At 39.6% G+C, this 13,624-nt stretch overlaps 1 protein-coding gene across 1 annotated transcript; it reads right to left on the bottom strand.

Moving 5' to 3' along the window:
• Nucleotides 1–1,425: 1,425 nt before the first annotated feature.
• CIBAR2 (CBY1 interacting BAR domain containing 2) lies at nucleotides 1,426–11,342 on the bottom strand. Its single transcript, XM_053448298.1, has 8 exons — nucleotides 11,109–11,342; nucleotides 10,138–10,372; nucleotides 8,965–9,033; nucleotides 8,550–8,651; nucleotides 5,069–5,179; nucleotides 4,167–4,280; nucleotides 3,855–3,956; nucleotides 1,426–2,684 (listed from the first exon to the last, which is right to left on the bottom strand). Exons 1-8 carry the CDS (start codon nucleotides 11,126–11,128, stop codon nucleotides 2,541–2,543), a joined length of 897 nt encoding a protein of 298 aa, XP_053304273.1. The 5' UTR covers nucleotides 11,129–11,342; the 3' UTR covers nucleotides 1,426–2,540.
• Between the last annotated feature and the right edge of the window lie 2,282 nt (nucleotides 11,343–13,624).

Here is a 13,624-nt window from a genome sequence, read left to right as displayed (position 1 = left end):
TTCTTGGTTTGTAAGTGCATTTATGTTTGTGGTCAATAGAGTTTATATGATGTTAATTCGCTAGAAGCATTGCTCCTTCCTGTTTTAAAGACTTTTTGCTTATGTTTGGTTTTTGATTTCTGTATTGTGCAGAGCCGCCATCAGAAATCTTGGGGCCCAGTACATGATTAATGCCTGGGGTCCATGCCCCTCCCATCAGCCCACCCATGTCCATCCCACTGCCCCCCCCCATTGCTCCACTCAACAATCTGCCTTAAGATCCTTCCATAAGCATACCTTATGAGAACACAGGCAAGTCATGGTTAGAGGCGTCTGGGTGCAGTAGTTATTCAAGAACCCTATAACATACATACCAACACGCAAGCGCTTTAACACTCACTTACTCTACCACTGTACACTTACACACACACACACACACACACACACACACATTTTTTCTCATGCTCCTCCTCTCCTCCTTCCAGGCACAACTAACCCTAGGCTCACCCATGACACTCCAACACCATACGCACAACACACAAACTCATGATAACACACACTCATGCTAACACCGTACACTTACACACTATATATCACCTTACCGTAACAGACACACACACACGCTAACGTCATATGCTCATAAACATACAGATGCTAACACCATACACTCATGCACATGCATGCTAACTCCATACACCAATACACACACTCATGCGCCGGAAAAACATCATATTCCAGTGCTCAGAATCAGCGTGTGGGGCCTAAGGAAGCATGGCCCACAGCACCAGCCTAGCGGTATGTCCATGGAAGGGGTTGATGGAGAAGGTGTTAGGAGCCCACATGGGCCTCCTTTACACCAGTGTCTCTACTACCGCCAGGTCATGTAACATTACATGACAGGTGCATTACATGACATGTGGTAGTGAAGACACTGCTTCTAAGCAAACAGCTGGTCTCCCTGCTCTCCCAGGTAAGATACTACAAGTTCTGATGGCAGTCCTGGTGTTATGTTGAATAACTTGTGGGATTCCTTTACCTTATTTGAGATCTTACTTTCATTTTTATTCTTCAGTTATATGTTACTCAACCTATTAAACACTTCACTTAAAAGAGGGTTGATACATTTGTTGTTGTGCTATCCTTCCTCCAATATTTGGTACTTTGCAACAAACAAAAAGATTATTAATACTTACATCATTGCATACAATACAAGTAAGGAGTTTATGTTGCTTCTGGTTGAAAATGTTAACTACAACACCCATGATTCTCACACTTCTATTCAAATGACGGCTGAGCACTGTGGGAGCTGTACTTCCAACTTTTTGGCATATACAGATTTGATTGGTCAAACATTACACATTAACTTTGCAATCAATATTGAAGATATATTTGGTGTATTCTCATAAACCTTTATAAGTGGGTTTTTTCGCTATAACAGAAAACAGATTTTTGTACCGTCTGTATTTATTTGAATAATGCTTAGATCTTAGACCTGGGACCTGGGTCCCCATCCTGGAGAAAACCAAAGTGCTGGAATTTTACTCTCACCACAGACATAATTATATAAACACTGCACAGGGCTGCCATTCCTAACCTTTCAGCAAATGCAGAGGATGATTTAAGCTGCATAAATACACACAGTCTTCATGTTTAAACTTTGCACGTCCCAAATAAAACAAACACTTGTACAATCTTTCCAAAGCGATCGGATGCTGGCGGGGAGTTCAAAGCGATTATAGAAAACTCACGGAAATCTCTTTGAGAACAAGGATGATAACTAAGATGTTAAAAAAACAAAATAAATAAAACAGGACCATTTTGTGCAAACCAAGTATTCTCCAATGACAAATTGCTCAGCTTTTGTAATATATTAACCCCTTGCATTACTTATTTATTTGGTACGCCAAAGGTTAATAATTGCATTGATACAGAACAGTGTGCAAGGTCTAGACCAGTCTTATAATGTAGCAATCACATGCTGGTTTCTTGTTAAAGCACAGTAGCAACACTCAATTTCTACAATGGGTTAATAAACTTGACTCCAAGTTTTATTAAATATGTTTGAAGTAATAATAAGTATCATGTCCATTTGGTTACACAGTAAAACTGGTACAGTGTCTGGATATGTCATTCAAACCATATTAAGGGCCCCTTTTTCCTTCTTTACAGTATGCATTTTGGGCATTGCTTGTCGGGGACTAAGGCTTCTGGAGGCCTAGATTATGCAGTATACGTTCATATGTCACATACAGTGAAAATGCACTTATTTGGAGCAAGTAGTGGTATAAACACTTTATCCAGACTGCGTTCATAGCCATTCGCCCATATAAAATAACTTAGTTGGGTTACCGTACACATTTTACCCCAAAGATTTTGTTGTCAAGAATCAAAATTCTCCAGTAGACTGATTCCACATTATCATGGACCATTTACCCACAATCTAAGTAAAATATAACAAAAACATATTGATAAATATCAAACAGAATCAATTCAATAAAAATAGCAGTAATGAAATCTATGGACGGATTGGAGCAGGATTTGCTATACCATATTTCTTTTTTTTATTTTCGGACTCTGGAATACTGTGCTTTTCTGGAATCCTGGTAATCATCTTCTTCATCCTCATCATCATCATCCTCATCCTCAGAAATATCATCACTATCTTCCTGAAAATGTGGCTTCCTCTGTAGCGTGCTCTGAGTGCTCTAAAAACGCAAACACATCTGTCAATGGCACAAGGAAATAAACATACAAAAGAAAACAATGGCAGCAGACGAACCATTGGTCAAGAAATAAATGTGTCTAAATTAAAGAAGGAAGAAATACATACTGCTCACCTTTATCCTTATTAACAGTGTCCAGCGCAGGGGATGTGTGATACACAGATTCACAAAGGACATAATAAATGAGGGTGTAAACAGTTTGTATTTTAATGGAAGATCATCAACATACCTTTATGTGCATCCTGCGTTTGTAAGGTTTCATATTCAAACACAAACATTTTTGTTATGCGTTACACAATCACACTTTTATGTCATGTACTAATTATACAGCGAGAGTTAAAGTTTGTGTGTGTGCGGGGGGCTATTAATTGCAACCCCTTTATAACGATATATGTGTACTATGAAAGTTCCGTGCACTGTTCTATTCCCACTGATCTCAGTTTGCGAACAGTAATTAGGAACAGCAGGCAGTTCAGTTCCAGATGACTGAATTGAACGCAAAACCTTGGGTCTCTTTTTTTTAAGCATCAACCATTAAGTAGCATGACAAGGAATCAATTCTTGGTAGCACATTTTTTAATTTCCTGAAAGCCTTCCTCATTTACCGGCATGGTGATTCATGCGAGGCTCTGCTCGCAGAGATTATTATTGAGATGCTTGGAGGGAACATTTTGGAGTACGTGGAAATAGCAGTGGTTTTTATTAACTATTTTACATCTGCAAAGCATGGAAAGCGCTCAGGGTTTCTAGATCGTTCTCAGAAAGTGCCCCATGTCGATTGCACAATTTAGTAGTCACCTTGTTTTCACTCCTGTCCCATTGCCAATGGAGGTTTAAAGAGAATCATATGATGTTAGACACTGCTTTGAAGTTTCACTTTTTTACCAGTGGATTCTCCACCATTGTTTATATTTGTCTACAGGCAAATGTTTGCTGTCCAATAATAACCGGCCTGATATAATTAATATGTTGTCTTCACAGTGTCTGTACCACTACGGCTTCCTTGTCTTTCAAACGCGTTTTAAGATGCTCAACTTGCCCCATAGGCTAGAAGTTACCTGCCCTCCACTGTAAGCACACAAACATTGTTCTGTGTCTCTCTAATATTACTTCTCTGGGTCACGGGAAGAGGTTTGAAGAACATGACCTTACCATACTTCCAGTTTGCCAAGTGGTATTAGAGGAAAGGTTTGTGGCGTTTAAGGGCCGAGCATCTTGAGCGCCAGTGACAATATGAATCTTTGACCTGAAATCCTGTATTAAAAAAAAAGATGTAAATTAACACCATTCACACTAATGTCTTTCTGTAGATTTAATCTCTCCAATGTAAGCTCAGATGAAAACAGTTCAGTAAAACCATTTCTAGCCTTCTCTCTGTACAACACTGTGTGTATCGACTGGGTAATGTCTCTATAAACTCCTACCCAAGCAATACAAAATAAGTGTTAGAAATAGATATGTTACCTCCATATCCTTCTCCAGATCACAGTCTTGCAGCCTGTGAAAGGCACTGGTGTACACCTCGAGAGCTCTCGCATGGAACACCATCTCAACCATTAGGAAATCTGAGAATATTTTCTGAAACAAGTCACATCACAATCGGATTTAGAATTGAGCGTTCAGTAAGAGGGGGTGACATTCAAATAATACAACTTTTGAATTCTCAAAGAGTTAATAACCTATAATGTCCCAGAACTATAAAAAGTTCTATAACAATCATTGCATACATCACATGTATTTTGCAATCCCAATCATATATGCACCTTACAATGTTCAGGTTAATAATTGTTGACTATTTTAATTATAAATAAATGGCCTATAGGAATTTTATATACTCAGTCACAGAAAGAATATTTCCTACTGAGGTTAACTGCCATGAATAGGGCAACTTGAATGGCAAACTACTAATTTGTATTGCTTGACATGCACCAGAGCCTTACTTAGTAATTCCAAAACATGCATGCTGCCTTGTCAGTTTTTATGAATTTTGCCAGCTTTTTTGCCCTCCTAGATTTTCCTATTCCTACATTTCTCCTTTTTTGTTACCATGGCTTGACATTTCATTCCATTTAATGTAAAATAATACTTTTTACATCTACTTTGAGATTACTGCTTGGCTACATGCACATACAAAGCAGTATTATGGCATGACTAATAGAGTTTGAGTTGAAACTTGATAATTAACAGGACCCTCTTTATATAAAGTGGATAACAGACATTTTTATTTGACCATTGACTAGAGCAATCAAGTGGTAGGACCTCATTGCAATTTACACCAATGGGAAAAAAACTTCTTAGGCGATTATTTAAAGCTGAAAGATATACGTTAGCCAGAAGAAGGGTAAAATAATATCTCCAACACTCACCTGAACATCCTTGATTTTTTGTTGCTGGAACGAGTCTATGACCTCCTCCAGTTGCTGAGTGGTACGTGCTGCATCCACAGATGCCTTCTGAACACTGGACTCTGCCTGGGATGATATAAAAAGAAAAATGATTGTGGTCATTGCGGGAGACACAAATACCAAGGATAAATCCTCCACTAGAACTATACTACACTAAATGCTTCCAGCCACTAGGCATTAGATCAAGGCATGGAAAGTAACCACTTTGGCACCAAAAATAGATAGGCATAATTGTATGAAGAAGGTAAATACTGGTAATGTTTCCGAATGTCAGACGACCCTCCACGCATTTAGAAAGTAAGCTGCACAACATAATAAAATGGAGACAATATGAGTTCAGACAAAAGGTGAGGAGAGCTCTAGAATGAAGGATTTGCAACACAATGAAATGTATTTAGTGTTATCAAAGCCGATGTCTGATACATTCATCCTGCAGAAGTATTCACTGAGAAGGGCTCAGGTTATTAAGATAGCAAACTATGTTTATTTTACGTTGATAATATAAAACAATTATACAAGCTACAATTTGCATTAAACAATGTCAAACTGAACTACGTTACGTAAGCCAGAAGATAACGGGCATAATGAGGATCTCTATGGCGCTGCCAGCAAGCAAACTGTATAATGAGGTTGGAAAGAAGAGGATGTGTCCACATTTCTCCCAAAGCTTCATGTGAGTAGATAAAGGTTTAATTTAACAAAAAAAGAAGCAAAATATTTATTTTTCCTTAACTGATCGCATTACTGTATAGGCTTCAAAGTTTAAGCCACGGAGCTTCAATTTTAAGGCAATTAATCACTGCAATGACATAGATACGAGGATGAAATAGAATAAAAGTCCCTACTTCAAGGGCTTTTTGTTGTTTACAGGCAGCAGGAGCAATTAGCTGACATCCCAATTAGCCGAGATGGATTAATACTTGTTAAAATAAATGAGGAATACATCGCCCTGCTAATGAAGCCTTGTACAAGCTATAAGATGATACAAAGCTCGTTTGCACCTTCAAGCCTGTGTGATCGGCAGTCTATAAGACACAAGAACTGGAACCTTTCACATCTTTCCTGCGAAAACAATTCACATTGTATTCCTGCCCTATAATGTTTGCTACAAGTGCTACACAATATACTACATGTGGGTTGTAGGAAAGAGAGTGCTAGCTCGATGCACAACCACATTTCATCATGTATTGTACAAACAGACTACAGACCCCCAACAACTGTCCATTTATAAAACAATTGTACACTATGAGTTGAACATCAGAATTGGTAAAATGCTGGCAAGACTGTGAATTCTAACTACAGAATTGTTTTCACATCTGCCCCTTTGCCATTGCCCTTTAAAACTCAAACACAAAACACTGCCATTTACAATGTGAAAAAACAACGTTCTTTTTAGACTTTTTAAAGTAAAGCATTGGGCCAATTCTGTGAAAGCAGAAGACACATTGTAGCAGCTAATAAAGCCATCCTCCCTACATTATAAGTGCAGCCATTGACCCTGTGCCAGGTAAACTGATACTATTGTACATTGTAGGTTCCATTACAGATTGTACCATTGGGTTTACTGTATCGGTTGACAATAAATTGAAGGGATTTCCAATTTAAGAGAATACACAAAGAAAATAGTGGTTAGGAGCAACCAAACAATACCAGCAACAGAGTCAAAAACTGCACTACTAATGCAAGGCACTATCCCAGACCCCATGTGGACAGATCCATGAGTTACCTTATTGTCGGTGTCCCTGGAAGACTGAAAGACAATCATATATCAGAAAAGACACCCATAGTCTGACAGCAGAACATATTGGGCAATTAAGATTAGTAGACAATGCACTTGAAAGTCTTATATATGTAATCTCAGCTATAAATAGTGAGATGAAAGAATGTCAGGAGTATGGATCTGTATGATATAAAATAGAATAAAGTATGCTGGGATATTAGGAGATGCATACGACCATTAGGAATAACAGGGGGTACAGTCTAGGCCTCGCTGATACTTAGCGTCACATGAACAGAGTACAATTAAGTTATAGAGTAGGGGTGTTTTTTTTTACCACTGAAATGTTTTTAATGCTATTTCCCGTGTAGATGCCGTGTGTTTAGGTTCTACATATAAGAACCACACATTTCTCCTTAAATCTCTCTTCGTAATGCATTATGTGCAGAGGAAACCCCCGGGAGAACCGTCTTTCATTTAATCTGAAAACTCCAGCCGAGTATTTCCCTCGTAGCCAAGAGCAAAGCGTGATTATATTGGGTGATAATGAAAATTTAAACACGTAAAAGATCTTCACAGGTAGAAGACGTCTTGATGTTCCTGTTTTTGTATTCAATTCTCAAGCTTTTGACCTCGCTGCCCAGACAGCAGCAAGACAAGACGAGGAAGATACCTGTAAATTGGGTGGATTTTCAAGACTTAATTTAAGACAATGGGAAAACTGGTGGGGTAATTGTTCGTCTGACACATCTGCAGTGTTAAACGTTTACTTTCTTCGAGTGTTAATGTACAACCCAGTCATTGAGGGCTCTGATTCTATTAGTGTTTTTAAATTCTGTTTTGTATCTTTTTTTAAACTAAAACACAGTGGTTTAGCTGAAATGTTAACTACTCTGCCTATGCTCAGACGGAGCCTTTGTACATATTAAAGGAAGGCATATAACATTCCCTGATCAGTCAGTCTTCATAAAAGTGGCACTGAAAGGCTTCCGTCTAAAGTGGTTCTACAGAAACAAAGACTGGCTTCTTTAGGCAATTTCCTACGGAGATAATATAAACTAGGACTGGAATTTTGATCATCGCTGGTAAACAGGTGTCTGATTTGGCAGATATGCCCCAGTCAGAGTTTTTCTGTGAACATCCAACAAAAATGAACACAGAGAGCTTACCACGTCCGAAGCAAAGCATCACAATGTTGGGCAAGAAAGAAAACAAGTCACTCACCTGGGACTGGAAAACATCAAGTCAAGGAAGATATATTTGATGATTACACAATAATAATACAATGTTGCTCCCTTGAGGTACTAGGGTTGTTTGTTACCATGAAACCTTCCTAACACTCATAAATCATTAGTGCATGGACAACTGTGCAAGTCTCTCTAGTGATTAGACCTTTACTCCCATCACATCCAAGCAAAGATCACCCAAATGCAAATGCTGTAGAACAGTAGAAGCTTCAGACCATCTGGTTGGCCCTCATATTTTAATAAAGGTCATGCCTACTATAAATACCCATTTATCCAGTAGGAGAGAGGGCATTTGGGATAGAGATGAAAAATAATTAAAATAAATAAAAGAATCCCACGGCATATAGATCAGACAGTCACAGCTCTTTTACTGGTTAGCCGGTACAAATAAAATACTTATTTACGTGAGAGGATGTGTTTTTCCTTCTGGTAGCGATACTGTAGCAATAAACTGTTGTGTTACTGGTGAAAAGGATACAATCATTTGTCGGTCTGATGGAGCTCTGTGTCGTAACCTCTCTAGTTTTTCTAACTCCTTAATCTCTTTGTTCCTGACCGAGTTGAACTTCTTGATTTCTGCCTGTCAAAGCAGAAGGACATAGAAGTTAAAAGGGAACGTAAGGGCAGATTGCAGGCCACAGTCAGAATCTTCTGGGTGTTGAACATTGTGATATATCAGAGAGCCCCGAAAGGCTGCGCTGAGAAGAACAGACAGGGGATCGCAAAGGCATTAACCACCCTCTTCTGTGAATCCTCACAGGGTTAGGTCAGGTTGCACTGTGCAGAAAAATCTTTCAAGCTTCTATCTTGCTGACAAAGACCTCAATCAGGTTGATCTGTACTTAGTATAATGAGAAACCATACAATTCAGTAACATGTCACAGTGTACTCACCCGCGTTTCTTTAATGAGGGGTCCATATCGCTTCATTGGGCTCACCACTTTGGTTTCAAGGCGTTCCACCTGCAGGAAAATAAGACACAATGCCAATCGCTGATGGAGGTGACCTCTATTTATGGTGGAGAGTAATAACAGTTTTATATTCTTATAGTATGCTTCCCTATTCCAATCATAATGCAAACTGCAAGAGAGCTTAGCTGGTGACAGGTCATTTTTTTATCGTTGAATAAACTTGTTTCAGCAAGCTATTGGCATTTATGTTTGATGATGGGAATGATAGTCGAACATAAATTAAGCAGATTGTTTTACCCAGTGGATACATGGCATATGAAATGTTGACCCTTGGCTTTAGTAGTTCCCAAGTGACACACAACCACCAATTAATGTATAAATAATTATCTCAGCAGCAGGTTTTTTCACCAGGAACACAGACTAATTAGGAGGGCTCTGTGGCAGCCCTCACCTCTACTTTGATTTTTCCCTCCTACAGAGCAATCATTTAACTGCCAGCGCCGCCTGATTCATTAACACTGTTCTAAGTTTCAAATTACCCAGCAAAAGGTCAGTTTTCCACGGGCAGGAGATGAAAATCGTTACATGCACATTATTGCTTTGAGGATTAAGTAGCTATGAATATGGAAATGAGACGGCCGGGAAGCAAGCAAAAGAGATCAGAATCCTGGAGTAATTGACTTTCACATACAACGCTGTTTGTTCGACCTTTCTGTGATATTGCAACTACCTTTGAAGACTCCTTTTATCCATAAGTCACGCTTTTTGTGTGAGTGACTATATGCGTGATAAATACAACCTTTCTGCAAAAAAAGTTATTGCTCTCAGCTGTAAATAATTTTATGGCTTCATTTTACATATAAGTAAGATCTTTAAAGGTCCTTTTTCAACATTCTCTACTGAACACTTCTGTAAATAAATGAATCATTGGAAACCCAATTCCTAGTACTGCTGAATACCCAACCCTTCCAAGAAATAATCGCAAATTCATTCATATGAAGAAGTTCAGAGCCCAGACGTTCCATGAGGCCCACAGCACATCATCGCTGTGTCTGAAGTTCTGTCTGGAGGACCAACATGTCAAAGGATAGGTGAATGAAGCCAAGATGGGGGGACTGGCGGGACTCACACATTTTTGTAGTAGGAATGTCCTACCTGCGCATGTCTGTAGTCTTGCACTTTGGCCAACTCCTCAGCCATGTTTTTCATAGCCGTCCTGAGCTCTGGATTCTCTGTGTTTGCAAAGTCGATGAGCTGCTTGACCAGGGTGTCAGCCTTGTCCCTCAGCTTGGCCGTCTTCCGGGTGTAAGAAGCCAGCACGGTGCAGAACTGCCCAAAGTATTTCTCTGCGTTGGACACTGTATTTTCCATAATCTTGACTTGAGCATCTCTGGAGTAATAAAGACAGCGACAAATTGTGGATCCCAACAAAACCACACGCTAAAAGAATACCCAAATTTGGGATATACAACATATGCCTCAATATTATAAACTTGCGAGACGGGCTCTCTCCACCTAATGTATCGGTTTGTCTTAGTTTGTCAATTCTAGTCTTGTCAGACCCCTCGAACATACAGTATGTATTGTAAGAAGCGCTGAGTAAACTGTTGGCACTATATAAATAAAAGATAATAAATAATAATATGTCTTTGCTTTTTAATGCCACTTAGATCCCTGCATTAAAACTCCCTAGTTAACCTAATATTAATCTAACCAAAAGGTAAATACCACTGCTCTGTGGGTTAAGAGTTGTTAATAAATAAAGTGAACAATGTATCTCTTACAACACAAAATAATGTTAGATACTTTCTTGGGACTTGTTTACATAACAAGTCCAGACATTGTTACATTAATGTTCTATGCACTAGAGCAGTGCGACACAAAACATCCCCCCCCTCCGAAGGCCCATACTTCCAAGCAAGATACCCCTGCTTGAATACTGGTAAGTTAGTAAGTAAGTGGGTGAGCCCAGCTGCTATGATGTCAAAACCAAGGTTTTGCTATAATAAATAAGTACACTGAGCACTCTGAGCTCCGGAGCATGTCTCTCCTTATTAAACAGGAAGGAGGTGTCCCCTAAAATTGCTTCCCCACTAAATGTCCCGTTAAGGTACAGGGCTGCTTACCTGGAGAGGACTAGGTTCATGTTGGGGTATTTGCTGGGTGGTCGCACGGTACTGGGGGTGCTGACTGGGGCGCAGGTGGCCTGAGGGTCTCTCCTTGCAGGTAAATCTCAGCACTCGCAGGCAGTAGCAGAGCCAAACTCCAGTCTCGGGCACCGGCGTCTCTCACAGGGTTGCCTGGAAACATCTCTAACAAAGCAGCCAGCTCAAGGAGGGGCAGACGGTCTCCTAGGGGATGAATGGAGGCTCTCCCTGCCCTCACATTATCCCGAAGGCCTTCTCTGCAGAGGGCAGGGGGCAGTATTGTGCAGCTGCCGCTCCCTCAGGCCTCCAGAACTCACTGTGTTTAGCTAGAGGTTAGCAAATTAATGTACCCCCCTTACTAACATACCCCCCTCATTAACTTTAAAATGTACCCTCCTTACTAGCATACCCCTCATTAACCTTTAAATATACCCCTTTACTAACATACCCCCATAAACCTTAAAATGAACCCCCCCTTACTAACATACCCCTCATTAACCTTAAAATGTACCCCCCCCTTACTAACATACCCCTCATTAACCTTTAAATATACCCCTTTACTAACATACCCCCCATAAACCTTAAAATGTACCCCCCTTACTAACATACCCCTCATTAACCTTAAAATGTACCCCTTAATACCATACCCCTAATAAACCTTACAAATGACCAACTATGGGGCATTTTGATTTTAACTATCTCAGCGCCAGAGGGGAGTAGAGTACATACCAACATAGGGGTGCGAAACATACACAGTGGACACTATTTTAAGTATACATATGCCCCAAGATATCGCCCCACCGAAACCTCATTAAATAATTACACACACATATAATACACACACATATATCTATAAAATAAACACACACATATATAATACACACAAATATATATATTTAAAAATAAAATAAACATACACATATAATACGCACACAAATATATATATATATAAAATACAAACACACACACATATCTATAAAAAAACACACACATATATATATATATAAAATACAAACACACATATCTATAAAATAAACACACACATATAATCGCACACAAATATATATATCTAAAATACACACACACACACACACATATATATAAATATATATACACAAAACATATATTATATATAATATCTATACGTAATACACACATATATTATATATATATATATATATATATATATATATATATATATGTAAACTCACTATAATTTCTTACATTTGCTACTCCAAAGTCTTTTTCATCTAAGTCCTGTCAGGACAGCTATCTGTCACTCACAGGAAGCTCCACCTACTCTATTGCTCGGCAACCTGCACTAGGATATGACAGGAGCCATAAAGAGCAGGAATTCACAAAGAGAGGGAAAACACGCCACACTGTCCATCCACACACACATAAACACTGCCCATACACACACACATAAACACTGCCCATACATACACATATACACACTGCCCATACACACACATATACACACTGCCCATACACACACATATACACACTGCCAAAACACACACACATACACTGCCCATACACACACACATACACAGTCCTTATACCCCTTTCTCCCCATCTCTTAATTTTTTCATCTTCCATCATCTTCTATCTTCCATCCTGTGATGGGAGCGCTAGGTCTGTCACTCCAGGCCTCTGCTTTAATGCTCCCTCTTCATTATGCGCCAGCTATTAATGCAGAGCACCGGGGTGATGTCATATACCGGCGCTCTGCATCATTTTCCGGCACGTAGTGATTAGAGAGAACGGAAGTCGAGGTCTGAATTGACAGACCTCTCGCTCGCTAATGTTGGACTGGTTAGAGGGGGATTGTGATCACCTGAAGACTGGCCTTACCACTCACTCCCTCCCCTATAAATCGCTACTGTTTTTTTAGGGGCTTTTTGGTGAATCACATTGCTGGCTGTAATGTGATTCACCACGGGCCCTATTGAGTTGGTTGGGGAGATCCATGATCTCCCTATGATCGCAGGCGCGCCCAAGGCGAGTGCTTCTCTCGCCTCATCCTTCCTACGACCCTGCTTTAGTAGTCCTTGAGCACAGGTGAGTCAGTTAATATGGCAAAAAATTCTGACCGACCTACCAGTGCTCATGGAAAGCTTGTAATATAAGTCTCCGCATGGGAGCTGTTCTCGCCATAAGAGCAGGTGTTGGGACCCGCCATTTTGTAATACATTTCAAAAAATACCCAAAACATGTTCCCACCTTATTCCAGCTTTCCCATTCTGCATCTTGGCGAATGGATCAGCTTGTTATGCCCTTAAAGGCAAATGATTTCATGTTAAGAGCTAAACATGTTATCTGAAATGAAATTTATATATGTCAACAGATTTCCAAAGACAACCTATCCTTTTTCCCTTCTTCCCACCAAAAGACACTTTTTATTACTGCATCTTTTTAAATACCAGTATAAACCAGTATAAAAGAGAAATTATCCTTTTTCCTCCCCCAGGAAAGCCTTTGAGCGAAGTGAT

The sequence above is a fragment of the Spea bombifrons genome, chromosome 10 (assembly GCF_027358695.1).
Source record: "Spea bombifrons isolate aSpeBom1 chromosome 10, aSpeBom1.2.pri, whole genome shotgun sequence".
Lineage (NCBI taxonomy): Eukaryota > Metazoa > Chordata > Amphibia > Anura > Pelobatidae > Spea > Spea bombifrons.
This window is presented reverse-complemented; position numbering and strand designations above follow the sequence as displayed.

Excerpts from the sequence above, each read along its gene's own strand:
- CIBAR2 (XM_053448298.1), bottom strand. The coding sequence starts at position 11,128 with ATGAACCTAGTCCTCTCCAG. Across the intron at positions 9,034-10,137 it reads AAGACTACAGACATGCGCAG|GTGGAACGCCTTGAAACCAA; the intron begins GTAGGACATTCC and ends ATTTTCCTGCAG. Across the intron at positions 3,957-4,166 it reads ATCTGGAGAAGGATATGGAG|GATTTCAGGTCAAAGATTCA; the intron begins GTAACATATCTA and ends TTTTTAATACAG.